Source organism: Protopterus annectens, chromosome 16.part0 (genome assembly GCF_019279795.1).
Source record: "Protopterus annectens isolate FY-2018-M chromosome 16.part0, PAN1.0, whole genome shotgun sequence".
Taxonomy (NCBI): Eukaryota; Metazoa; Chordata; order Ceratodontiformes; family Protopteridae; genus Protopterus; species Protopterus annectens.
In genome coordinates, this window is record NC_056750.1 from 605797196 (window position 1) to 605823794 (window position 26599).

General features: G+C 37.4%; 1 protein-coding gene across 1 annotated transcript in view; it reads left to right on the forward strand.

Annotated features, from left to right (window-relative positions):
• The first annotated feature begins 20032 nt into the window (after positions 1-20032).
• LOC122790909 (dehydrogenase/reductase SDR family member 4-like) overlaps positions 20033-26599 on the forward strand; it is a 388748-nt gene continuing 382181 nt past the window's right edge. Inside the window, exon 1 of the mRNA XM_044058593.1 lies at positions 20033-20286. Within this exon, the coding sequence (XP_043914528.1) occupies positions 20207-20286 (80 nt within the window). The 5' untranslated portion in view covers positions 20033-20206. The remainder of the gene's footprint in view (positions 20287-26599) is intronic.

Below are 26599 nucleotides of genomic sequence, written 5' to 3' on the forward strand. Positions count from 1 at the left end.
TGCCCCCCTTCATGTTGGTTGCAAATGTTAGAAGTCTTTTAAAATCCTGTATACCTCCTGATTAACAAAACATGTATTCTACCTTAGACTGGAAGTTCACTACCTTAATTAGTTTATGAGTTTTAATTAGTAATAGTCATCACAGGCAATAATCAGTTTCAGCTAAACAAAAAGCAGAACAGAAATAATCTGTTTTGTACAGGATCTAATAGTTTAATTTTATCACCACCAACCTGCTCTTGAACACAGTGCACCTTTTAGTGGTATGTATGATTATGCAAGACGCACACCAGGAATCTTGTTTTACTTTTCAGAGAAAAATATCATATAGATTGCCCTGGAAAGTAGACACTGTAGAAGAAAAGTCAGTGTTTCCCATGTATGCAAATCAGCAGAGAAAGACTTGGTTGTTTTGTCTGTTCTGTTCATTTATGAGTATAATACCCCACACATGGCCATTCTGTTCTCCCACTTTAGCTAAGTAATCTATATTTTATGATACTGCTCAAACAACTCATTCCATTTATCACCACCCCTTCAGTGAAAACATTGCATCATACATAGAGTAAAATTTGAAAATTCAATTTGAAAGCCATGTCCCTCACCCAGAGTTTTTCTTTTTCTTCTACTCGGTTCCTTCAAAACTTCCTAAAACAGTTTTATGGAACAAAACCATGGCCCTCTTTTCCCTGTACCTTCCAAAAATAGTTATCTCCAACAAAAGTATATCTGTCTTTTCCCTCTATCAGACCATGATAGTTACCTCCACTTTTTCTAGCCTTCCCTCTTCTGACCTCCCTTCTATCATCCTGTTAACCTTTTTTTCAGTATTAATATTCCCTTCTCTGTATGCTCACAGAAGTCCAAAGTAGAGTCCACTGCAGTGGAACAATTACCCTCATCTCTATAATCCATACTTCCGGGTTCATATTGTGACATCCTAATGGCCTTAAATGCAACCTTCCTTCACTGCTCCTAAAATTTTCTGGACAATATCCATTTCTTACCTGATATGTCATGCTGGCACCCCCACATACAATTCTAAGCTATGCAAGAACTACTGCTCCCTGATTTAATATATTGCATTTCCTACTACTACAGTTCTCATCTTTCAGTCAAACTGATATCTTCCTCAGGTCTCTTAAGACTTCTTACTTAATTCCACATCATTGTCCCAGATTTTGTCTATATATATATATATATATATATATATATATATATATATATATATATGTGTGTGTGTGTGTGTGTGTGTGTGTGTGTGTAGCATCCACATCCTCTTTTTTGCTAAGCTCTATTTTTTGTTCTCAAGTCACTTTTCTCCTCATTTAAACTTTCCCCCCTACGTCCCCTTTTAAATTGTTTACTTACCTTCTGCATGGTACAGATATTAAGACATTGCTTAAATCCAAATAATTTATATCAAAAAATTGCACCTATCCATTTTTGCCAGTAATCATTCATAGAAGTGGATCAAATGTATCTGACCTTACAACTGTAGCTATCACTATTGCACAGAGCTATATGTGTGTGTGTGTGTGTGTGTGTGTGTGTGTGTGTGTGTGTGTGTGTGTGTGTGTGTGTGTGTCTGTAAAAATGTAACATTGGATAATAGCAGTAATAACCATTTCTCCATGGTACTGTAGGGATATATCCCTATATGACTTCATTTACTCATCTTAGGCTTTGCCCTTACAGACTAAGCACATTGTTTATAGGAAGTCACAGTACATGTAGAAGAGTTGTGGTTACTGATCCATGAACTCTCTCATTCTGTTTTGTTTATTCATTTATTTGAATTTGTTCACCTGTGTAGAGCTGTGCTCTCAATCGACCAATTTCAGTCTCAACCTGGAATGCCAAAAAGGATAAAAAGTATACAAGATGTCATAATGTAGTAAAGATAGTAACAGCCAAAAAATTCAAACAGGAATTGTAATACAATTCAGTAACACACTGCAAGGAATGTGTTGAACAAATTACTGTACCATCACATGTAGTGCTACATACTTAGACATATGTTGTCGTTGTTACACATATACATTATGTAAAAAGACAGGAAGAAAGGAAAAGGAGAACATGCTTTTTAAAAATGAAGGGTGTGGCGAAGGGAATGGAGGGGGCTGGGTGGTATGGGAGAACTAGAGGTTGGAGTAGGTGATAAAAGAGCTGAAATAATAATAATCTATCTCACATGCTTCTCTCCACAACCCTTTAAGCACTTGATAGAAACCCATGCTGTACCTTTCCCATCCTTAGGTGCACATGAACTAGCAGCAACATCCTCAAAAGTAGCAGACCTTCAGCTTTATTGTAAAGCTGCCAGCTCAAACAACTTTTTGTTTGACCAATACTGCATTTGTACCATGTTTACTGATCCTCTGGTTGTATGGAATTTATTGTTTCTCACTTTACATTGTTTAACATAATAGTTTATAATACTTTGTATAATGCTATGTCTTCCTAACAGTAACTGAAATGGGTCCATTAGCATAAATGCATTACCCCTGTTAACAAACTTAATACATATAAGTAAGTAAATGCATCAAGTCCACTGTCCTAGTTAAATATGGGTGGTTTAGTACAGTTCAAGAAATGCAGTGAATAATCTAGCTATTGCATGAGTTCTGATTGGTAAAAGTCACTAAACTGTGATGCTCAGGTATGATCTATTTGAGATAAATTTGAGATATCTGTTACTTACTAATAGTATTTATTTTTTACATCTGGAGAACTTTTTAAGACCAATGTTAGATTTCTGTTACCTTCTAACAGTATTTTTACATTTGTAACTGTTTTTACAGTTTTCTCTAGTGAAAGAAGAGAAATTCCACTGTTATAGGTGTTTATTTGCTGTGCCTTTGTGTGGAGTCTGCATGTCCTCCCTGTGGTCGCATGGGTTTCCTCCGGGTGCTCCGGTTTCCTCCCACATCCTAAAGACATGCAGTAGGTGAATTGGACACTCTCTAAATTGGCACTAGGTGTGAGTGTGTGCATGCATGTTCCTTTTGTGGAAGGTTGGGCGCCGGGCTGGCAACTCGACACTGTAAAAAAAAAACCTCCACTGCCAATCATGAGCGGACAGATGATCCGCTGTGGCGACCCCTAACCAGGAAAAGCCAAAAGAAGAAGAAGAAGCTAGTTAAAACTGTAAGTTTATATTGGCTGTTTGTTTTCAAACCTTGCACTGTTTCTGTCTCTATAGCATCTGAAATTTCACTGGGTCTTCATAGTTGTACCCCATAGATAGGTCACTGTATAGTATACTTAGCTGTTACTACCTGTAACCGGAGTAGTTGTACTCTTGTGAACTGAATAACTCTTGCGTAGTTTGTACTCCCTTAGACAAAGCACTGTATAGTATGTAATAGCTGCTATTTCCTCTAACCTGAGTAATAACTTAAGGGTGGTGCTAACCAACATAGAATACTTCCTACATCATTCATCATGCCTCATGATTACCAACTGCCAGGTACTACCTCCTAACACCACAGTCTGTGGGAGATGTAAATACATAACTTAAGATGGATATTAAAGTCTTACACCAAGGTACTGTTGCAAGCACCTCACTTCCTAGCACATTACTAGTTACTGCACACCACCATCCCTTTAACCTATGCTGAGGCAGTAAAAGGAACCTATTGATGCCTCTTAGAGTTTGCACAATAAAAACTTAGCCCCAAGTGCATGATGTAACACCTACTGTGACACCCACCTACACTTCATGTTTACATATCTCCTACACTAGTCACCAGGAAGGCAGGTAAAGGACCATAAGGCCATCAAAACCTACCACCACTCAGAGAACTATCCCAGCCTTTGGTAAGTCTATTGTGTGTTATATTGATGCAATTCTAAGAAGACTGGACAAGTACAAGTGACCATGAGCTTCCTGTCAGAATATGAGTTGTCTCAAGGGTAATGGGGACCATTAAATGTGATAAATATGATTACAGTTTAGTGGTTGCTCATGTGAGAGTGAATGATCTTAAGTGCTCCACCTTAAGAGACATGCAGAGAAACATGACAGAACTTACTATGCAACTTGCCTTCACCAAAAATTATGCCTAAATATCAGGAAAAGATAATTGGCTGCAACAATTGGTTATGTAGTTAGTGTTGATCAAATGGTATCCAGTATGTCAGCCCGGGATAAGCTAGTAGATAAACATCCTGCTATTGCATAGATGGCTTGTAACTCTTATATGAATCATTTCACTTCTTTGTGATAACACTTAATTACCCCCACAGTGCCTTTCTTAGGGTACACTTACTGGACACTCCCGACATGGCAAATTTAGATTCAGATAACATTGAGGTGGCACTATTCAGTGCTAGGAGTGTAAACAGAAAGGTGCCAAAACGTGAGGTACTCCTACAGCTTGAACATGTCTATATTTGGGTAGTTGCCAAACCTAGGTTCTGGTGCAGTGAAAGTACTACTTTCACACCAGTGTTCGGCCTCTGCCATGCATTCAGGCATAACAGCAGGGGAATATCTGTTTTTGTTGGAAACTTCATCACTGCACTTCAAATTACCCACAATGCTAAATATGGGTGGTTTAGTACAGTTCAAGAACTGCAGTGAATCATCTATTTATTGCATGAGTTTTGGTTGGTAAAAGTCACTAAACTGCGATGTTCAGGTATGATCTATTTGAGATAAATTTGAGCTATCTGTTACTTACTAATAGTATTTTTTATATCTGGAGAACTTTTTAAGACCAATGTTAGATTTATGTTACCTTCTAGCAGTATTTTTACTATTTGTAACTGCTTTTACAGTTTTCTCTAGTGAAAGAAGAGAAATTCCACTGTTACAGGTGTTTATTTGCTACTAGCTAGTTAAAACTGTAAGTTTACATTGGCTGTTTGTTTTCAAACCTTGCATTGTCTCTGTCTGTATAGCATGTGAAATTTCATTGGGTCTTCATAGTTGTACCCCATAGGTAGGTCACTGTATAGCATACTTAGCTATTACTACCTGTAACCGGAGCAGTTGTACTCTTGTGAACTGAATAACTCTTGCGTAGTTTGTACTCCCTTAGACAGAGCACTGTATAGTATGTAATAGCTGCTATTTCCTCTAACCTGAGTAATAACTTAAGGGTGGTGCTAACCAACATAGAATACTTCCTACATCATTCATCATCTTGCTTTCAAGCCTCAAATATTTCCTACAGGGACCTTTGTCCAATATCTGTAGTATTATGGCACAAGTGTCGGCCCATCTGTGCCTACCTCCTTGCACTAACTATATGGAGGAATTGCAACACCAGCCTCATGATTACCAACTGCCAGGTACTACTTCCTAACACCACAGTCTGTGTGAGATGTAAATACATGACTTAAGATGGATATTAAAGTCTTACACCAAGGTACTGTTGCAAGCACCTCACTTCCTAACACTTTACTAGTTACTGCACAGCACCATCCCTTTAACCTATGCTGAAGCAGTAAAAGGAACCTACTGATGCCTCTTAGAGTTTGCACAATAAAAACTTAGCCCCAAGTGCATGATGTAACACCTACTGTGACACCCACCTATACTTCATGTTTACATATCTTCTGCACTAGTCACCAGGAAGGCAGGTAAAGGACCATAAGGCCATCAAAACCTACCACCACTCAGAGAACTATCCCAGCCTTTGGTAACTCTATTGTGTGTTGTATTGATGCCATTCTAAGAAATGGAAATATAAACCATGGTTATAAAAACAACTGCTGTGTAATTTTCTCCTACAGGTCCCCATTGATGCCCCAGGAAGGCCATAATAACTATCTCATTACACTTGAAAGGATCAATGTCAAACCTAACACTGTTATGTTAAGAGAACTGGCATACCAACACTACAAAAGAATAAATATGCTTAGAATTTCTTGGACATCATTAATGCAAATGCCATGGAGTAAATGTTTAATATTTTCTACTAGGGGTTCAAATACTCTTGATCTGGTCCTTACTAATTTAGGATTGGCCTGTATAACAAACAACATCACTCCAACCCTGATAAAATCTGATCACAAATCCATCCTGCTCCCACCTCTAATACTTGCTAATCCTAACCCTGCCCCTAACTCAAACAATGCACCCTGCCTTAGAAAAACCCTTTCTATAACACTATCACTACACAAGACAAACACAGACACACACCAACACACAAGCACAACCCTAAATCTTTCTACTTACCTAGCCCTAACTCCAACCTTAACCCACTATGCAATCACAAACATAGTCCTAACCCCTAATGTTGAAAGTTTCAGTATATGTGAAAGTCTTGGCATTAAGAAAACAAACCCCACTTACCTGCAAAACCTATCCTACTCCGTTCAGCAAAAGCACACTTTCACCAATGCTACAACATTTTGCCTTCACCGGCATTCAGTGAACTTCATAGTCATAACACACTTTCAAAAAATGTTAGTCGACCACAGAGATCCATATGTCTGGGGGTTTGGGGTTGGTAGAATGGTTAAGGGGTTCACCTCAAAGACACAAGGTACAGAGCTTGATTCTCACCTTTGAAAGGGAAATTGACTAGGTTTGAAATGGCCCACAAGGGCAGCTAGCCTAGTACTTATGTATGAACCTATAATAACAGTATAAGACAGGTACATAGCTGTTTCGAACCCGAGCACATCACACGTACAGCACACTGCATTAACCTGCCATGCCACACAAATCTATTGCTTTATATGGAGAGGCGGATAATTCCAAAGTGGTATTCTCTGTGATACATACCTATCCCTCCAACATGTTCTGTTTAAGTTACACAAGAGACTTAGATCTTTTCAGCAAGTGTTTTTGCCCAGATCAGACTTGCAAATCTGCAGCAGGTCACCTACTTAAATGCGATCTCTGTTTGGCTTACAAAGCCATGTCTGACCCAGCTCTGTTAGAAATGCTATATCTGAAGAAATCCCAATCCCTCCAGACCACACCCTCCAGAGACCTCAACCTCATTACCACAATCAACAGAACATGCTGGAGGGACAGGTTCATAACCCAGAGACTGCCCATGCTATGGAATAGACTTCCCATACATGTCAAGCAGAGCACCTCACTGGCCCTCTTCAAGAGAAATCTTGATGAGTGGATGGGAAATAGAAAATTCACCCCAGGGATCACTCCAGTGGCTTTACTCGACAGAGGCACTGGGAACTAAGGTTGGGTGGCACAATGCCAGGGTAATTCTTTGGGCTAGGCTTGTAAAGGCTCCAGGGACATTAGCCTAGTACACACCTATGAACCTATGTATTATTCCCACAATTCCCATTTTGTTCTGTGTAATTCCACTTTGAATTATAGCTTTCTAGCTCAGAGATACCCCTTCAAATCAGGTAACCCTAAACCATCTTGTTCTATTGGAAGAATCAACTTACACTACTTGACTCTTGCCCTCTTCTCCTCCCAGATAAAATCATTTAACTCTTTATTAATTGCTATCCACAATTATTCCTCCGTATTTTTGTTTATAAATCTGAGTGGGCTAAAAACATTTTCACTGCTTGTATCTTGCTGTCCATATCCATGAAACAGAGCTTCCAGTTTCCCACTTTTTGAATTATCTTTTAGTTAGTTTATTCCCACATATTCTAAGCTGCCATAACAGAATCCGTTTTAACCCATACTCCTAAGTACTTCATTTTATCATGCCCCCATAAATATGGGTATTGCTGAACCAATTGTATGTGAATACATATTTTACAGCTATTGCCCTTGTTTTATCTTTAATTTTGTATCACAAAAAAACTTGACACTGACACTGAATGTTTCACAACACTGAAATATCCTTTTCTGATTTTATCAGGTGCAAATAATATCATCTGCAAGTAAAGCTAACTTTTCTTGATTACCATACCAATTATATCCCTGAATTTCTGAGTTCCTTATTTTCTTTGCCAATGGTTCTAAATATAATGCAAATAACAAAGGGCAAAAAGCAAAGAGGACACCCTGCCTGATTCTTCTGTTCAAACAAAACTTAGAGAAAACCCCCGCACTTAAATTTTTGCCTCTGAATATTGGATACATGTTGATTGAAGGACAGTCCAGTGTTTTAATATGTTCCCAGATCCTTAACTACTGAATTTATTTTCAGAGGTGTGTTCAATGTAATAGTCACTAGGAAGATTTGCTTGCCAAAGAATGCTATTACACATTTCTTGACATTTAATTGTAATCCAGCTGTTGGTTTGGGAAAGGCTCTCTTGGAGGATCTTGGTGTCCTCTGGGAGTTTATGATTGCACCAAGTTAACAATTATTTGCAAACTTGTTCAGCCATAAACCCTTAACAGTAGCTCTGCCTGAACTAGGATGGTTCTCTAATCATGTGGCAGATTGGCTACCATTTACACTTTGGCAATGAAGGGGAAGGCTGGAGCTAATGTTACATGTGGTGATGTGCATGATATCGTAGCCCTGTCAGGACATAACAAAAAACCCTGGCATGCAGGAGTGTATGTGACTCTGCTAGCAGATCTTCTACACTTCCCTTTACTAACCTACCATTAGTGTGGCCCCAGCTCTGGGAGACAGCACCCGGGAAATTCAAGGTAAAATGATGCAATTGAACAGCTAATGGGTATGCAAAGAGGGCAGAAAAAAATAAGAAATGTTTCTGGTTTTTTTCCCCATAATGTTTTTTTCAGTTTTCTGCATTATCCAAAATGGAGCTAGATTGGAGTGGAACTAAATTGTTGCAATCATATAAGCAGAGATGCTAATGAAGGACAGTTAATGTGCAAGAGATGCAGTATTATGAACTGAGTGTGAAAGTCCACGTACCTCACAGTTTCACATTGAAAAGGTTGTGTCACACATTCGTTGTTAGGATTTTTTAACTAATATCCATGTAGGTGGGTTGGACACTTTAAATTGGCCCTAGGTGTGAGTGTGTGCATGTGTGCCTTCTGTGGAAGGTTGGGCGCCGGGCTGGCAACTCGACACTGTAAAACTCCACTGCCAATCATGAGCGGACAGGTGATCCGCTGTGGCGACCCCTAACTGGGAAAAGCTGAAAGAAGAAGATCCATGTAAAATAATGCCTAGCTATATTAATCCATAAAATAACTTTTTATAAGTATAAAATAGCATATTTTAACCATCACGTGAGCTTCCTAGTTGAAAGTTGTTAGTAAACTGCTAGCACCTGTTCAACATTATTAGAGGCAATGTTCCTCATTTTGGAGATGGAAGAGTGAGAGCTATGCATACCTCTTAACCTCGTAGCACAAGATATCTGCACAATGGCCCAAAAACAGAGACAGTTTTTGAACATTGCTCTTAAGAAATAGAAAGTTGCTGGACTAACAGGTTTTGCATTAACATGCACTTTTTGAAGGATATGGCGTGTGAAAGTCAGGTGTCTGTTATGATTTAGTGACTTCAATCCAGAAAACAAACACCCATTTTATAAGGAACAGACCAAAAATATGGGTGATATTGAAGTGTTTATCAAAAGGAAGGTGCCGGCTTCACAAGTAAACAAACAAAAAGCACCAGTTCCACAACGATAAGGCTCAAAATAAAAGTAGAGGTTTATTAGGGCTCCTGCCAAACTCAGTAGACACAATACAATACGCTGTGTAAAATCACATCAAACAAGCCTTCTTCAGATAATACAAACACATAAAGCCACTTGTCAGTTGTTTAAATACATTTGAATATAATTAGATCAACCCATCAACCAATGAAATAAAAGATTAATTAAGTACTTAATGATAATTGTAAAAAAGTAATAAAGTGCCATTTACAGTGCCAAAGTGTAACTATACAACCTATTTACTGGATGAACAAGCCATATACACTGTCAATTCTAGCAAATGCTTATCTGAATCTCATTCAAAGTTAAAATTGAGAGTTAAAACCTCATTCATTAAAATTGTAAATTAAAAATTAAAACCTTCCTTTAAGTTACAAGCTGTTAAGTAAACAATACTACACTCTACTAGTCAGAATTGATATTGCAACTTCCAATGTTTAAAAGGAATAAGCAGAAAAATACATGTATAATGTGATTTAAAACTTTTCTTAAAAATACTTCTAAAATTAACATATCATAGTTTAGCTGCCCTTAATTTTAAAACAGGTGCTAAGGACACCATGTCATTAATCCCTGGATATTTATTTGATTCCAGGGTAATCTGCCAAAATAATTCCCTGTACTCCAGTAATGTTTCCCACATTCCCCTCGGGTCAGTGGGTACCACTTCTACCACAAAAATTCAAAACTAGAACCTTTACAGGTTAATGTGTGTTTGTACAGGGAATTATTGGCATGATGTTCTGATATCATATACATGTTCAGAATCCTTTGTTTAATTCTCCTTTCGCTTACCCACATAAAAGCATTACAGTTTTACACAAGGCGATGTAAATAATCCCTTTTGTGTTACAATTAACAAAGGATTCACATAGTAAAGTTTTATTCCTTGCTACTAAATGGCAGCTGTTTCCTACTTTTAAATATGAACAATACCTACAGGCACCACATTTAAAAACCCCAACTTTTTCTTCTTTTTATCAGTGTTTCCTTTACAACCAGTCTCTATAATTCCTTTTATATTGTTACCTTCTTATAAATAAATTTAATTTCATGTTCAAAATGTGACCTAGATCCGATACTTGGGAAAAGTTGTCCCATTCCTTTTCAAATATTTTCTTCACTATACTAGATTGACCGTCGAGGTGGTGATGAGACCTGAAACAAACCCATCATTTAGGTCACCATCCGGTGTGTTCCGCCAACACTTCTGACTTACCAAGTATAGGTGCAAATCTAGTTTTCTCCCTCCAGGACTTCATTCTTAATGTCCTCAAATAATGTGTGTGGGTATCCTCTTTGTGTAAACATCTTATACAAGTTTTCACATTCTCTCCTAAAAGTTTCATCATCTGAGGTCATTCTACATATTCGGACTAGTTGCCCTTTCAACACACTTTTTCTGGTGAAACGGAACTGGAGAAATGCAAGTAGTATTTGAAAATGTCTCCTTTCTATGTACCTTTGAAACAAATAGATCATTTGCTTTGGTAATGTTAACATCCAGGTAACATAACACACGGTGTCAAAATTCATTGTAAACTTGAGAAAGTGTGTGGTCTCATTGATGTATTCACCAAATATATCAAAATCATCCTTTGTACCTTTCCAGAAGAAACACAAATCGTCAAGGAATCTACAATACAAGGTCCACTTGTCAAGAAACCTAGGAATCAAAATGTATTTGTTCTCCCAGTATGCCATAATAATGTTTGCATATGTAGGTGCACAATGAGACCCCATGTATTCACCTTCAAAGAATAGAAAATTGTACTTTAAAACAACTTCCATAAGAACTAAAATAGTGGTAAATTCATTTTGGGAAATACTCTTTAAAGGTAACAACATCTCTTCAAACCACTTTAAGCCAGTTTCATGTGGGATACTAGTAAATAGATCTACAACGTCCAATGTGGCAAATCCTGTTGTATCCATATACATAGAGGGTTCTATTTTTCTAAGAAAATCCCATGAGTCTTTTAAAATGTTCTTATTCTCATTTACCAAGTGTTTAATTTTCACATCAATGTATTTAGCAAGGGGTGCAGTTATAGATCCTTCAGAGGAGACAATAGCTCTAAGAGGTGGGTCGTTTAGATCTTTGTGCACCTTCGATCCCAAAGATGCAGGGTATTTTAGGTTTTGATACTGTCAGAAAATTAAAGGTTTTTGGTCAATAGATCCCTCTAGTAGTAGGTCCTGCAATATTCCCTTATCCTACTATATGCTATGTGTATTTCATTCAAAGAGGTCCTACTATATTTGTCTGTGTTATTCAAAATATTTAACATTTTCCTTCATACACAACGATCCATGAAAACAACGCCCCACCTTTGTCAGGTTTCATAACCCTGATAGATCTATCCTTGCTCACAGTTTCCAAAATTTTCTCAAATGATGTTCTGATATCATATACATGTTAAATAAATCCTTTGTTGTTCTCCTTCCAGCTTTACCCATAAAAAAATATCCCTTTTGTGTTACAATTAACTTTAAATATGAACAATACCTAGGAATCAAAATGTAGGAGAAAATTGGGAGAACAAATACATTTTGATTCCTAGGTTTCTTGACAAGTGGACCTTGTATTGTAGATTCCTTGACGATTTGTGTTTCTTCTGGAAAGGTACAAAGGATGATTTTGATATATTTGGTGAATACATCAATGAGACCACACTTTCTCAAGTTTACAATGAATTTTGACACCGTGTGTTATGTTACCTGGATGTTAACATTACCAAAGCAAATGATCTATTTGTTTCAAAGGTACATAGAAAGGAGACATTTTCAAATACTTACTTGCATTTCTCCAGTTCCCACCGCTTCACCAGAAAAAAGTGTGTTGAAAGGGCAACTAGTCCATGTAGAATGACCTCAGATGATGAAACTTTTAGGAGAGAATGTGAAAACTTGTATAAGATGTTTACACAAAGAGGATACCCACACACATTATTTGAGGACATTAAGAATGAAGTCCTGAGGGGAGAAAACTAGATTTGCACCTATACTTGGTAAGTCAGAAGTGTTGGCGGAACACACCGGATGGTGACCTAAATGATGGGTTTGTTTCAGGTCTCATCACCACCTACCACGGACAATCTAGTATAGTGAAGAAAATATTTGAAAAGGAATGGGACAACTTTTCCCAAGTATCGGATCTAGGTCACATTTTTGAACATGAAATTAAATTTATTTATAAGAAAGGTAACAATATAAAAGGAATTATAGAGACTGGTTGTAAAGGAAACACTGATAAAAGAAGAAAAAGTTGGGGTTTTAAATGTGGTGGCCGGTGGTATTTTTCCTATTTAAAAGTAGGAAACAGCTGCCATTTAGTAGCAAGGAATAAAACTTTACTAGGTCAAACCTTTGTTAATTGTAACAAAAGGGATTATTTACAAAAACTGTAATGCTTTTATGTGGGTAAAGGAGAATTAAACAAAGGATTTACGAACATGTATATGATATCAGAACATCATGCCAATAATTCCCTGTACAAACACACATTAACCTGTAAAGGTTCTAGTTTTGAATTTTTGTGGTAGAAGTGGTACCCACTGACCCGAGAGGGGAATGTGGAAAACATTACTGGAGTACAGGGAATTATTTTGGCAGATTACCCTGGAATCAAATAAATATCCAGGGATTAATGACATGGTGTCCTTAGCACCTGTTTTAAAATTAAGGGCAGCTAAACTATGATATGTTAATTTTAGAAGTATTTTTAAGAAAAAGTTTTAAATCACATTATACATGTATTTTTCTGCTTATTCCTTTTAAACATTGGAAGTTGCAATATCAATTCTGACTAGTAGAGTGTAGTATTGTTTACTTAACAGCTTGTAACTTAAAGGAAGGTTTTTTAATTTTTAATTTACAATTTTAATGAATGAGGTTTTAACTCTCAATTTTAACTTTGAATGAGATTCAGATAAGCATTTGCTAGAATTGACAGTGTATATGGCTTGTTCATCCAGTAAATAGGTTGTATAGTTACACTTTGGCACTGTAAATGGCACTTTATTACTTTTTACAATTATCATTAAGTACTTAATTAATCTTTTTATTTCATTGGTTGATGTGTTGATCTAATTATATTCAAATGTATTTAAACAACTGACAAGTGGCTTTATGTGTTTGTATTATCTGAAGAAGGCTTGACGAAACGTTTGATGTGATTTTACACAGCGTATTGTATTGTGTCTACTGAGTTTGGCAGGAGCCCTAATAAACCTCTACTTTTATTTTGAGCCTTATCGTTGTGGAACTGGTGCTTTTTGTTTGTTTACTTGTGAAGCCGGCACCTTCCTTTTGATAAATTTTTTGTACAGCATGGATGCCTCAACGACGAGTGCTCAAGAGGGTGAGGGTAGAAGAAACGAAATTGGTGAGCTACGTAAGCTTGTTGGACAGCTTACTCAGCTAGTTGGTCTCCTGACGCCTGTCAGCGAATGCGTGGCGGCTTTTAAACTCTATCTCACTGCCTGGGAATCAGGAAGCTCTGAGGCGCACGGCTCCCACTGGGGACACGGCCGAGCACACTGACAGCAGAGAGAACAACGCAAATGAACAGGATGCTACAAATTTGGACTTGTTGAATGATTTTCCATGCTTTTCATTCGAGGAGACGAGGACAGGCGTCCTTTGCCACAACGGCGTGCTGCTAGTAAAACGAACAACATTACTAGTAGACAATGGTCTAATCAAGGTACTGATAGTTTATTTAGTGATATAGTAAACGGCAAGTTTGATTTCTCAAACAAAAAGAGTGTTACTACTGTTAAAGGAAACTACAACCGTATGACTAATGAACTGCATTTTCATCTAAAGAAGTACAAGATGTTTGAGATGGACAATGCATACCTTAGGCACTGTTTAAAATTAGAAATAGTGCCTAAAGGTTTACGGGTAAGCAAGTACCCAAATAATGTACATGAAGGAACTGAATTTTATAACAATTTGTTAAAAGCATTTGATAATTGTGGTTTTGATTATGGAGGCCATAATTTTAAATAATGAAAATGAAATGTCTAAATTGTCTAACACAATAGAAGAAATTAACAAGGCAGTTATTAATGATCTTTTGTTTACTGTGGAAGAAAACAAAGTTAAGTACAAAACATTGCTTAAAGACATTGAATCTCATTGTATAGAAGTACAGAATAGGAAATTTGGTAAAATTGAGAGAGACATGTATGAATATAAAAATAAGCTACAATACCCTAAACCTAAGTTTTGGAATAAGAGGGTTAATTTAGATTTGCAAAATGAAAATGAGCAAGATGTATTACCAAGCAGTCCTACACATATAGATGATGACATTGATATAGAAGAGTTTCCGATCTGAGAGACTGATGCAGAAGGACCCTGTAGATTACAATTCAAAACTACACACGGAGGGGGGGGCACCCATCTTGGAGGCACGAACAGTGGAACCACTACTAGGGATTGTGAATGAAGGTAAAAAATGGACATACAATGATTTTAATATATTTAATTACTCAAATACCACACTCACTACCACACATTTTGAAGTTTTTTTCAAAAGGTTTTGGGTTTATACCACAACGCAGGACTAATTTGTTCAAACTACTAGTGGATATAAAACTCTTTACCAGAAAGAAAAACTTGGAAATATTTTTAAGGGTAACAGTACTACAGGCACAAGTGATGAACTAAGACGTAAGAGTACATTTAACCCCCTTTACACCCCAGTTAAGAAACTTTGAATTAAAAGTTGAACATGAATTGAGGAAGTCTTTATCACAGCATTACGTCCGTCCTAATTTATCTGACAACGAAGAGAAAATTTTGGAAACTGTGAGCAAGGATAGATCTATCAGGGTTATGAAACCTGACAAAGGTGGGGGCGTTGTTTTCATGGATCGTTTTGTGTATGAAGGAAAATGTTAAATATTTTGAATAACACAGACAAATATAGTAGGACCTCTTTGAATGAAATACACATAGCATATAGTAGGATAAGGGGAATATTGCAGGACCTACTACTAGAGGGATCTATTGACCAAAAACCTTTAATTTTCTGACAGTATCAAAACCTAAAATACCCTGCATCTTTGGGATCCCGAAGGTGCACAAAGATCTAAACGACCCACCTCTTAGAGCTATTGTCTCCTCTGAAGGATCTATAACTGCACCCCTTGCTAAATACATTGATGTGAAAATTAAACACTTGGTAAATGAGAATAAGAACATTTTAAAAGACTCATGGGATTTTCTTAGAAAAATAGAACCCTCTATGTATATGGATACAACAGGATTTGCCACATTGGACGTTGTAGATCTATTTACTAGTATCCCACATGAAACTGGCTTAAAGTGGTTTGAAGAGATGTTGTTACCTTTAAAGAGTATTTCCCAAAATGAATTTACCACTATTTTAGTTCTTATGGAAGTTGTTTTAAAGTACAATTTTCTATTCTTTGAAGGTGAATATTTCAGGCAGACGAAAGGGGTAGCCATGGGGTCTCATTGTGCACCTACATATGCAAACATTATTATGGCATACTGGGAGAACAAATACATTTTGATTCCTAGGTTTCTTGACAAGTGGACCTTGTATTGTAGATTCCTTGACGATTTGTGTTTCTTCTGGAAAGGTACAAAGGATGATTTTGATATATTTGGTGAATACATCAATGAGACCACACACTTTCTCAAGTTTACAATGAATTTTGACACCGGTGTGTTATGTTACCTGGATGTTAACATTACCAAAGCAAATGATCTATTTGTTTCAAAGGTACATAGAAAGGAGACATTTTCAAATACTTACTTGCATTTCTCCAGTTCCCACCCGTTTCACCAGAAAAAAAGTGTGTTGAAAGGGCAACTAGTCCGAATATGTAGAATGACCTCAGATGATGAAACTTTTAGGAGAGAATGTGAAAACTTGTATAAGATGTTTACACAAAGAGGATACCCACACACATTATTTGAGGACATTAAGAATGAAGTCCTGGAGGGGAGAAAACTAGATTTGCACCTATACTTGGTAAGTCAGAAGTGTTGGCGGGAACACACCCGGATGGTGACCTAAATGATGGGTTTGTTTCAGGTCTCATCACCACCTACGACGGTCAATCTAGTATAGTGAAGAAAATATTTGAAAAGGAATGGGACAACTTTTCCCAAGTATCGGATCTAGGTCACATTTTGAACATGAAATTAAATTTATTTATAAGAAAGGTAACAATATAAAAGGAATTATAGAGACTGGTTGTAAAGGAAACACTGATAAAAAGAAGAAAAAAGTTGGGGTTTTTAAATGTGGTGCCTGTAGGTATTGTTCATATTTAAAAGTAGGAAACAGCTGCCATTTAGTAGCAAGGAATAAAACTTTACTATGTGAATCCTTTGTTAATTGTAACACAAAAGGGATTATTTACATCGCCTTGTGTAAAAACTGTAATGCTTTTATGTGGGTAAAAGCGAAAGGAGAATTAAACAAAGGATTTACGAACATGTATATGATATTAGAACATCATGCGCCAATAATTCCCTGTACAAACACACATTAACCTGTAAAGGTTCTAGTTTTGAATTTTTTGTGGTAGAAGTGGTACCCACTGACCCGAGAGGGGGAATGTGGGAAACATTACTGGAGTACAGGGAATTATTTTGGCAGATTACCCTGGAATCAAATAAATATCCAGGGATTAATGACATGGTGTCCTTAGCACCTGTTTTAAAATTAAGGGCAGCTAAACTATGATATGTTAATTTTAGAAGTATTTTTAAGAAAAAGTTTTTAAATCACATTATACATGTATTTTTTCTGCTTATTCCTTTTAAACATTGGAAGTTGCAATATCAATTCTGACTAGTAGAGTGTAGTATTGTTTACTTAACAGCTTGTAACTTAAAGGAAGGTTTTTTAATTTTTAATTTACAATTTTAATGAATGAGGTTTTAACTCTCAATTTTAACTTTGAATGAGATTCAGATAAGCATTTGCTAGAATTGACAGTGTATATGGCTTGTTCATCCAGTAAATAGGTTGTATAGTTACACTTTGGCACTGTAAATGGCACTTTATTACTTTTTTACAATTATCATTAAGTACTTAATTAATCTTTTTATTTCATTGGTTGATGTGTTGATCTAATTATATTCAAATGTATTTAAACAACTGACAAGTGGCTTTATGTGTTTGTATTATCTGAAGAAGGCTTGACGAAACGTTTGATGTGATTTTACACAGCGTATTGTATTGTGTCTACTGAGTTTGGCAGGAGCCCTAATAAACCTCTACTTTTATTTTGAGCCTTATCGTTGTGGAACTGGTGCTTTTTGTTTGATATTGAAGTGTATTAACCTACCAGTTAGTTTGCATAGGAACGGGCGTGGCCGCCGTGATTGACATGCCGGAGGGCGGTGATTAAGAACTGTAATTTGCTGTGACTGACACGGAATGCACACTGGCAAAGAGATTTATAGAATTATAGAACCATTATGGATGTTCATTTCACTTGAATATGCTAGTAGATGATCATAATATAAAACAGATTATTATGGGAAACTGGAATACTTTGACAGGTAATATTGATATGAATTCCAGAATCCAATCTATGGTATAAAACAGGATGCACCTTGAAGGATCTTTTCGTTATAACTAGTAAATCTTCTGGGGCCTTTTCGTGTGGTCAACATAACTGGTGTAAATTTATTAATGTGGGCTCTTATTTATTTTTACATTGTACAACTACCAAGATTAATCAACAGTTATGCAATAAATACAAATGATCCTAATAACATCCTTTGGCTAAATAAACATTTGTTCAGTTTATAGGGGAAAGAAAAGGACATTTTCATTTGTTTTACATTAGACCAGGAAACCTGTGATTATAGAGGAGGTGATTACAAAAATAGGTTAGAAATGCAAAAGGTCAGATGACAAATATTTATAGGCATTTGTATCCCCAGGTTTGAATGAAGTTACTATTAAATGCTTTTTAGAAGATAAATTAGTTTTAGACTCCCCATAAAGTAGGATAGTACTAGTAGTAGGATGAATGGGAATTCCAGCATGTGACAAACTGTGAACCACTTTGCAAAAAAGAAGTCACTGATAACACACAGTCAGAAACCAACTATTAACCATTCTTCGAAAGAAAGATACTTCTGTAATTGTTCTCTGGTGATTGAGTATTTTACCTTTGGACATTTCTGCTGATGAAGTTCGATAAATAAAGTATTCAATAAATTCAAACTTAAGTTGTGTTACTCCTATACCTTCTTCTTTCGGCGTTTCCCGGTTAGGGGTCGCCACAGCGGATTACTGTCTGCTCATGATTAGCAGTGGAGTTTTACGGTGTCGAGTTGCCAGCCTGGCGCCCAACCTTCCACAGAAGCATAGCTCTCCACCTTCCATCTCCAAAATGAGGAACTCTAGCCCTCATAATGTGGAACAAATGGACAAAATGTGGAACACATACTAATGGCTTACTAACAACTTTAACTAGGAAGGCATTAGGATGGTTAAAATATGCTGGTTTTACTTATAAAGAAGATCTTTTAATGAACTAATATGATTCATTTCTATTTACCATAGATTTCACTTAAAAAAATCCTAACACTGAATGTGTGACAGAGTCTTTCAATGTGGAACATTAAGGAACATGAACTTTTTAAGACCTCAAATGAGGTACTTTCCTCATAATGAGGTACACACAGATGGCACACACATGCACTTATGCCTTGGGCTAATTTAGTGTTTCCAATCCACAAGCACCCGGAGGAAACCCACGCGACCACAGGGAGGACATGCAGACTCCACATAGAAGGCACCACAGCCGAGGATCAAACTGGAGAACCTCTTGCTGTGAGGCGACAACGCTAACCGCTGCATCACCATGACCGCCCTGTGTTACTCCTATACCTACCTAGGGAAAATGACTTGGCCGCTTTCAATCAAAAGGTTGGTAGATTGCACTTAATACATAATGGCAACAGTTAGAGTTACAGACTTTATTTACTTCCGAATAATGTATGTTAATTCACACAATGGCAATTAGAGTTACAGATTTTATTTACTTCCGAATAGCAAAAGTAACGTATTTCGGCTTCCCCGTTAGGGGGTCGCATTTACTTCCGAACAATGTATGTTAATTCACGTTTATCTTAATTTATCAACAATGTCTCAAGTTGAAGTACCAATATTAAAAAAAAAAGTGTAGCAGTTTCTACAGGTAAATCGTTGAAAGCTAATGTGGAACTGCAAGAATACACACGACAGGTAGAGTACGTCTGGTTACTTAATCACTCGAGGCATTTGAAGGCTATCGCATTATCTCAAATGCTAGTGCTTGAGTACGGAGCATTGAAAATAAGAACGGGTATGGGAAAGTAGTTACCCGCCCCCTTCATTTTTATGAGATTTCGTGGTAGTGAAACGTGTAACTAACAGTTGCCTTTTTAACAAACCAGATTATTGATACAGTATCATGTGTTTTACTGGCATAACAATTGCTTTAATTTGGATCAAAGTTCAGTTATATATGGAGTTGGGGAAATCGGCGATAGTGTTGTGTACTGTCTCACAGTTGGAAGTGTTCAGTATTCATTCGGTGTGAATGAATGTTGTAGTCCTGTATTTTTACAGTAAACTTTCACCTCGTTTTGTGTCCAGTTCATAAGTATGCAGACGACCACTAGAACGGCGGCTTCAAGAGAGCTGCATAAAGGGAAAGTAGCAATAGTTACTGGTGCTACTTACGGGTAAGGGTATCTGTAAACAAATGCACTTTATTTACTTAATAATGCAATGCAAACTTGGTTGGCGTGTACGAGATGTACATACTGCACGAACATGACATGTTATTATTGTCTGTAGCTCAGTTTACTTTGGAAACGGCTGCTATGTCCTCAAGTGTGAAATATGTAGTTGTGTGTCAGATGCAGTTCTGAGTTTGCAGCATAGAGGTTGCTGCTGTGAGCTTCAGCTCTCAAGTGTACCTCATTATGAGGAACGTACCTCATTTGAGGCCTTAAAAAGTTCATGCTCCTCGAAGTTCCTCAAAGTTCCACATTGAAAGAGTCTGTCAGCGTTGGAATTTTTTAAAGTGAAATCCATGGTAAATAGAAATTAATCATATTAATTCATTAAAAGATCTTCTTTAGAAGTAAAACCAGCATATTTTAACCATCCTATGACCTTCCTAGTTGAAGTTGTTAGTAAGCCATTAGTATGTGAATGTGTTCCACATTTTGCCCATTTGTTCCACATTATGAAGGCGAGTGTTCCACATTTTGGAGATGGAAGGTTGAGAGCTAGACGTTTGCGTTCAGGAAAATACAGGCGGTAGTACACTAACATTTTTCAGACAAGGGATGCTGCCTCTCTTAATGTGTAACAAATGGGCAAATACAATCAGTTTAATTTAGGAAACACACAGAATAGCCAAAACTTACTTTATACTTTTGAGTTAATATTGTTCAGTAATATTTTTCGTGGATATTGGCTAAAAATGCTGGTGATATTTTACTTGAGGTCCTCACCAGATGCGCAGTAGTAAGCCCCAGTCAAAACCCACCCCATGATATGTCATTCATGAATATGCATTCCCTCCGAATGTACCACTGGATGTCAAAAAAAAGAAAACGAGCACACTGACGTAATGTCTTCTTTCTGCTTTTCCTGGTTAGGTGTCGCCACAGCGGATCACATGTCCGCTTATGATTGGCAGTGGAGTTTTACAGTGTTGAGTTGCCAGCCTGGCGCCCAACCTTCCACAGAAGGCGCACACACGCACTCACACCTAGGGCCAATTTAGAGTGTCCAGTCCACCTACAGCATGTCTTTGGGGTGTGGGACGAAACCTGAGCACCCGGAAGAAACCCACACAACCACAGGGAGGACATGCAAACTCCACACACAAGGCACCCCAGCCGAGGATCGAACCAGGGAACCTCTTGCTGTGAGGTGACAATGCTAACCGCTGCACCACTGTGGCCGCCCCGCACTGACATGTAATATAACAATAAATAAAACAGTAAAACATTACCAACATCAGTAATTCCCAGTATTACAATTAAAGTGCTAGAAATAGTGCATGCAGAAAGGACAGTAAAGGGATCAGAGGATATAATATATGGGGAAAGACTTGGTTACCTTTCTTTTCAAAGAAAAGATGGGAGAGAGAACAAAATATATATGCTATAAGGTACACAATGCACTAAAAAGAAGTGTGAGAGAATCACAATTAAAAGTAACAACAGTGTGATAAGGAAGGGCCACGCTCAGGAGATGGAGAGCAAAGACAGACAGTTTCATGTAGATAAGAGAACATACTTTTTCAAGGAGTTGGCTGGTGGGTTCAGTCAATCATATGAATGGAAGGTACAGGCCAAGGCAGGTGAGTTTTTTTTTAACAGTCTGGTATTCCTTGTCAGACAGGACGTAAGATGAAAAGGAGCTGCCTTAGACTAACAGTAACACTCCAACATACTAGAGAAACTGTTTTCTCCTGACTGCTTATTTGTGTAATGTGAAGTATAACATATTACATTACCTTAAATGGATAGTCCAAGAGTAGCAGAAGGTATGTTTTTTGGCAGAAAGGACTGACCGGTAGTAAAGACCACTATCTTTATGTAACACTTGATATGGAAAATGGCTGGCTAAGCCATAAGTTCCTAAATATTTTGCTGAAGTGGTTATTAACAGGAAAGGATTATTTGCACTATTGAGTGACATGGCAGAAAAGTAGAAACAGACAGTTTTTCTTTAGCCTAAAGCCAAGATTCCATGGAGAAATGTTAATATTCTTACATCATGTATGCACGTGCGATTGCTTGAAGGCTAATTACATATGCAGACCAGGTTGTCACTCAATTCGCGACATGCGCACTTCTGCACAAAACAAAATGGTGAGGCCCTCAAGTAAAATATTGCCAAAATGTTAACATTGAATGTATGAAACTCTTTCACTGAGGAAATATGAGGTGTACACAAAATTATGAACAGTCCTTCTGATTTAGGCACACCTAAGAGATATGGTTACTGTCACCATCCCTTCTGAAGCTGTGCAAGAAAAAAAAAAAACTCCTAGGTGCAGTTTCTGATACCCAAACACTGAATGCCCCAATAGGGATTGTGGAAAATGTATCTGCTTACCAGCCTTGATCAGAAAACGTTTTTCTCTTATTTTGATGTGCAATAATGTTGTCTAACACAATAAATACTTTGACAATTTATTGTTTTGTATCCCAAAATGACCTGAAAGAGCAGCTATACATATTTATCTTTTTGGTTAGGACTTTTCATTCAAATATATTTACATATGCTTAGAATAGCAATACTTGTAATTGCTGTTTACTCAGAAAATCTCTAGATACTGGACACTGTCTGAAACTTTTTCCCAGCGATACTCTTTCATACTTGTTTGAGTTGTTCTCTTTTCCTCAGATGTGAAATGCTCAAATTATTATTTTAGAAAATGCAGGCATTCCCATTCATTCAGTCTCTGTTTCTGTCATTAGTATCCGTTTTTTTCACTGTAAGACTACACAGGAAAAACAGTCAAGTTGTAAAGACTCTGTATTGTTATGGCTCTAAGAAAGCAGCTTTTAATGATAGAGCATAGTAAAAGAGCTGTTAATCCTCAACAGCTCTGTAGATTTATGGCCACTGTGGAGGGAGCGAAAGCAGATTAAATGATACTACACAATAAAAGAACTGTGAATCCTCAGACTTAAGTAGCTTATGATCTTAGTAGAAGGGAGAGAGTTAAGGTCGGCAAACGTCTTGCTATATAGCCTTTTCCTGCTTAAAAATATTAAATATGAGAAGCAAGTTGACATAAGAACGACTACTGTAAAATTTATTCCAAAGCCATCATGTTGAGGAGGATGATGCATACAAATACTGTAAATAAGAAGGGACACTGTCATGGATTTTATATATGGCAATATAGGGATAACTTAGGAAGCAGGAAAATGTATTGTGCAATGAGAAAGTGTAGTGGTGGTGGTGGCTTTTTTTTAAAATGTTGTTTCAATGGTATTTTAGTTAGATGTACATCTAAAATCCTTTACTAACATTTGGAAGCCTTACAGACAGCTGCTACCAACACCTAAGCTTGAGTGACAAGTTGTTCAAGCTGTCATGCTTCTATATTTTCTTGATTCTTCTGAAGAATGAGTTTTTCCTTGTTTACATTTTAGCACACTTTGGCTGGTAAAAGGTTGGTGCACCTCAGGAAAAAAATTCAGAAAAATATTAAGTTGCTAGCACCCTTTGTGCTCCCTCTAGGGCATGGTGACCTCTGAGTGAGAATTGTAAAATAAGGCAGGTGTGTGTGCATGTTGGGGGAGTATGGAGCTATCATTTTTGATAAATGTTAGTTTTGTTTTTTGCCACAGTTGCTTGTAATTCAACAGATTAAGTATGTGCATTACAAGTGTGTGTGTACTTCAGTTGTTCTGTATGAGCATTTTGTGACTGGACTAGTGTGATGTTCAGGGCCAGATTTACAAATGAGCTGGTGAAACAGTAGCTCCAGGCCCACATGCCTGAAACTGTATCTATTCTCGATTTAGTCTGAAACTTTGTGATATTGTCACACCTAATAAATAGGCATCTAGTTTTCAGCTCCAGGCCCCTGAGGCCCATAATCCAGCACTGGTGAAGTGAGGTTTTTATGAAACAAGTGTTTGTAGTAGATCTCTTTTGGAAATTACCTATTTTTTCAGTTTTACTGCAACATTCAACCACTTTTGTTTTGAACTATAATACTCTTATAATTTCATGGTAATTTAATTATTAATAATGTAATAATCTTAAATTTGGGCTCCACATCAAAGCAATATCAAGAATACCCACCAAAATTAGGCATTCCTTACAGAAACAAACATTTTCTGAGCACATTACTCTAGCCATAACTTACCTTCTATCCTCCCTACTATATGGACCACCAATTTTAACCAGTTTTCAAACCTGCAGAAAAAACAAACTTGAAAGGTGCTACACCAAAATTGCCAGGTTTGCTACCAATTCATTCTCCTTCACCCATCACTGTAAAGATCTGCATACCCTTAGCTGGCTGGAACTCCCCCTCCTTCTAAATTCAGATTATAACAATACATAAAATCATCCACAAACCATTAGCCTGCCCAGTTCTTATCCCTTTAACATGCACGTCCCTAAAAGAGCTCTCAGATTAGAAGACACACAACTTCTCACTGTAAATAAACTGAATAAATGCTATGGACAAAGCCTATACTCGTACTCAGTAGCAAAAAAAATATGGAACTCCTTACCTCTAACCACCAGAACTATTTCTAATTTACCTACCTTTAAATAAATGCTTCTTAAAAGAATACCTTACGAAATCTTGGACCTGCTCCTGTGCCAGTCCTTTCTGAACTTGCTCACTACACTACTTTCACCCCCTTTGACCTAAATCACAGTTTCACGATCCTTTCCACGCCTTTCTTTTGTTTTTCCTACTAACGTATCTTATCCACTTCATCTCTGCAGACCTCTACCTCTTTCTTCCCTACTAACTGAATCGCCTTCTCTCCATCCTTCTTCCTTCTATAACCACAATATGAACACCATCTCTCAGTTCTCCCTGTCTCTAATGATGTAATGTCTTATTTCTTTAAAATGTATTGTAATTATCTTGGGTCTCATTTATCATATACTGCTCCATTTAACAAATAATGACTCAAGTTTTTAATCACATATTTTCTCTGACTCATGTTGTTGTTTTTTCATTGCACTTTACTATGAAACATATGTTCAATGTTTTATTCTCTGTTTTTTTTTCACTTGTATGATTTGTAGTGTAACATGATGCTTTGTGATTTAAAATGTCTGTACTTGATTTGTGATTTAAAATGTCTGTACTTGATTTGTGATTTAAAATGTCTGTACTTGATTTGTGATTTAAAATGTCTGTACTTGATTTTTGAAAGACTATGATTGTGGAGCTTTTTTTTCCCCTGGGCCTCTGCTGAAAATGGGCACTTTCTGGACCAGTCAGATTTTTCCGGTAAAGCAATATCAAATAAATAAATCGGTTTCCTTCTCATTTCACTGCCTCCTTATTATGGTGTCCCTGTGATTCTACTAAATTCTTTGAGTACTTCTGTATTTGGTTGTGGACACCTAATCTTTACCATGCTAGAACAGTCTACGTCATCATCATCCCTGTTAAGCCCCCTTTTCCTATTTTCTACATGGGTCTGCAGTGTTGTCAACTGTCTCCTTCTCTCTCAATTCAGTGCCACTGTCCTACCTTCTTCATCAGTCAGGCATGACTGTTGCAGGTTTTCTGTTACACAATCCATCCATCTCTTTGTTGGATGCCCTCATTTCGTCTTGCCTTCTTCCTGTCTGTCCCAAATAATCTTCACCAGATTGTGTTCTGCTTTCCTGCACATATGCCTGAACAACCATAATCTGTTCTGTTTGACTTTCTCTGCAATTGGAGCTACTTTGACTGCTACAGTGTGTGTGTGTGTCTTTCGGCTTTTCCCGGTTAGGGGTCGCCACAGCAGAACTCTGGTCTGCTAATGATTGGCAGTTGATTTTTACGTACCGGCTTGCCAGGCCTGACACACAATCTTCAACGAAGGTACGCCCATTCACGCATGTCTCCACGCAGAAGACGCTCTGAGAATCGAACTGGACAGCGTCTTACTGCGACAACGCTACCGCAGCACCACCACCACTACAGTGATATCCTCATTTCTTTGTGTCCATCCTACCACCTGTCTCGGGCACTTAATCTCCATCACTTATAGCTTCCTCAACTTCTCTGCCTGTACTACCCAGATTCTGTATCATACAGTGGTGTTGGTTGCATCTCTGTTTTGTATACCTTACTTTTCAACTTCTTTGGCATTTTTCTGTCATACACTACCCCTGACACACTGTGCTAGTTGGCTACAGCCAGTCTGATTGTAGCTTTGACCACATATTCAGACTTCCCTTCTTCTCAACCAGCCCTCCAAGATACTTGAATCTGTTAACCTGCTCCACTATTCCTTTCTGTCTCAGTTTTCAGCTTCTTTCATTTCCCCC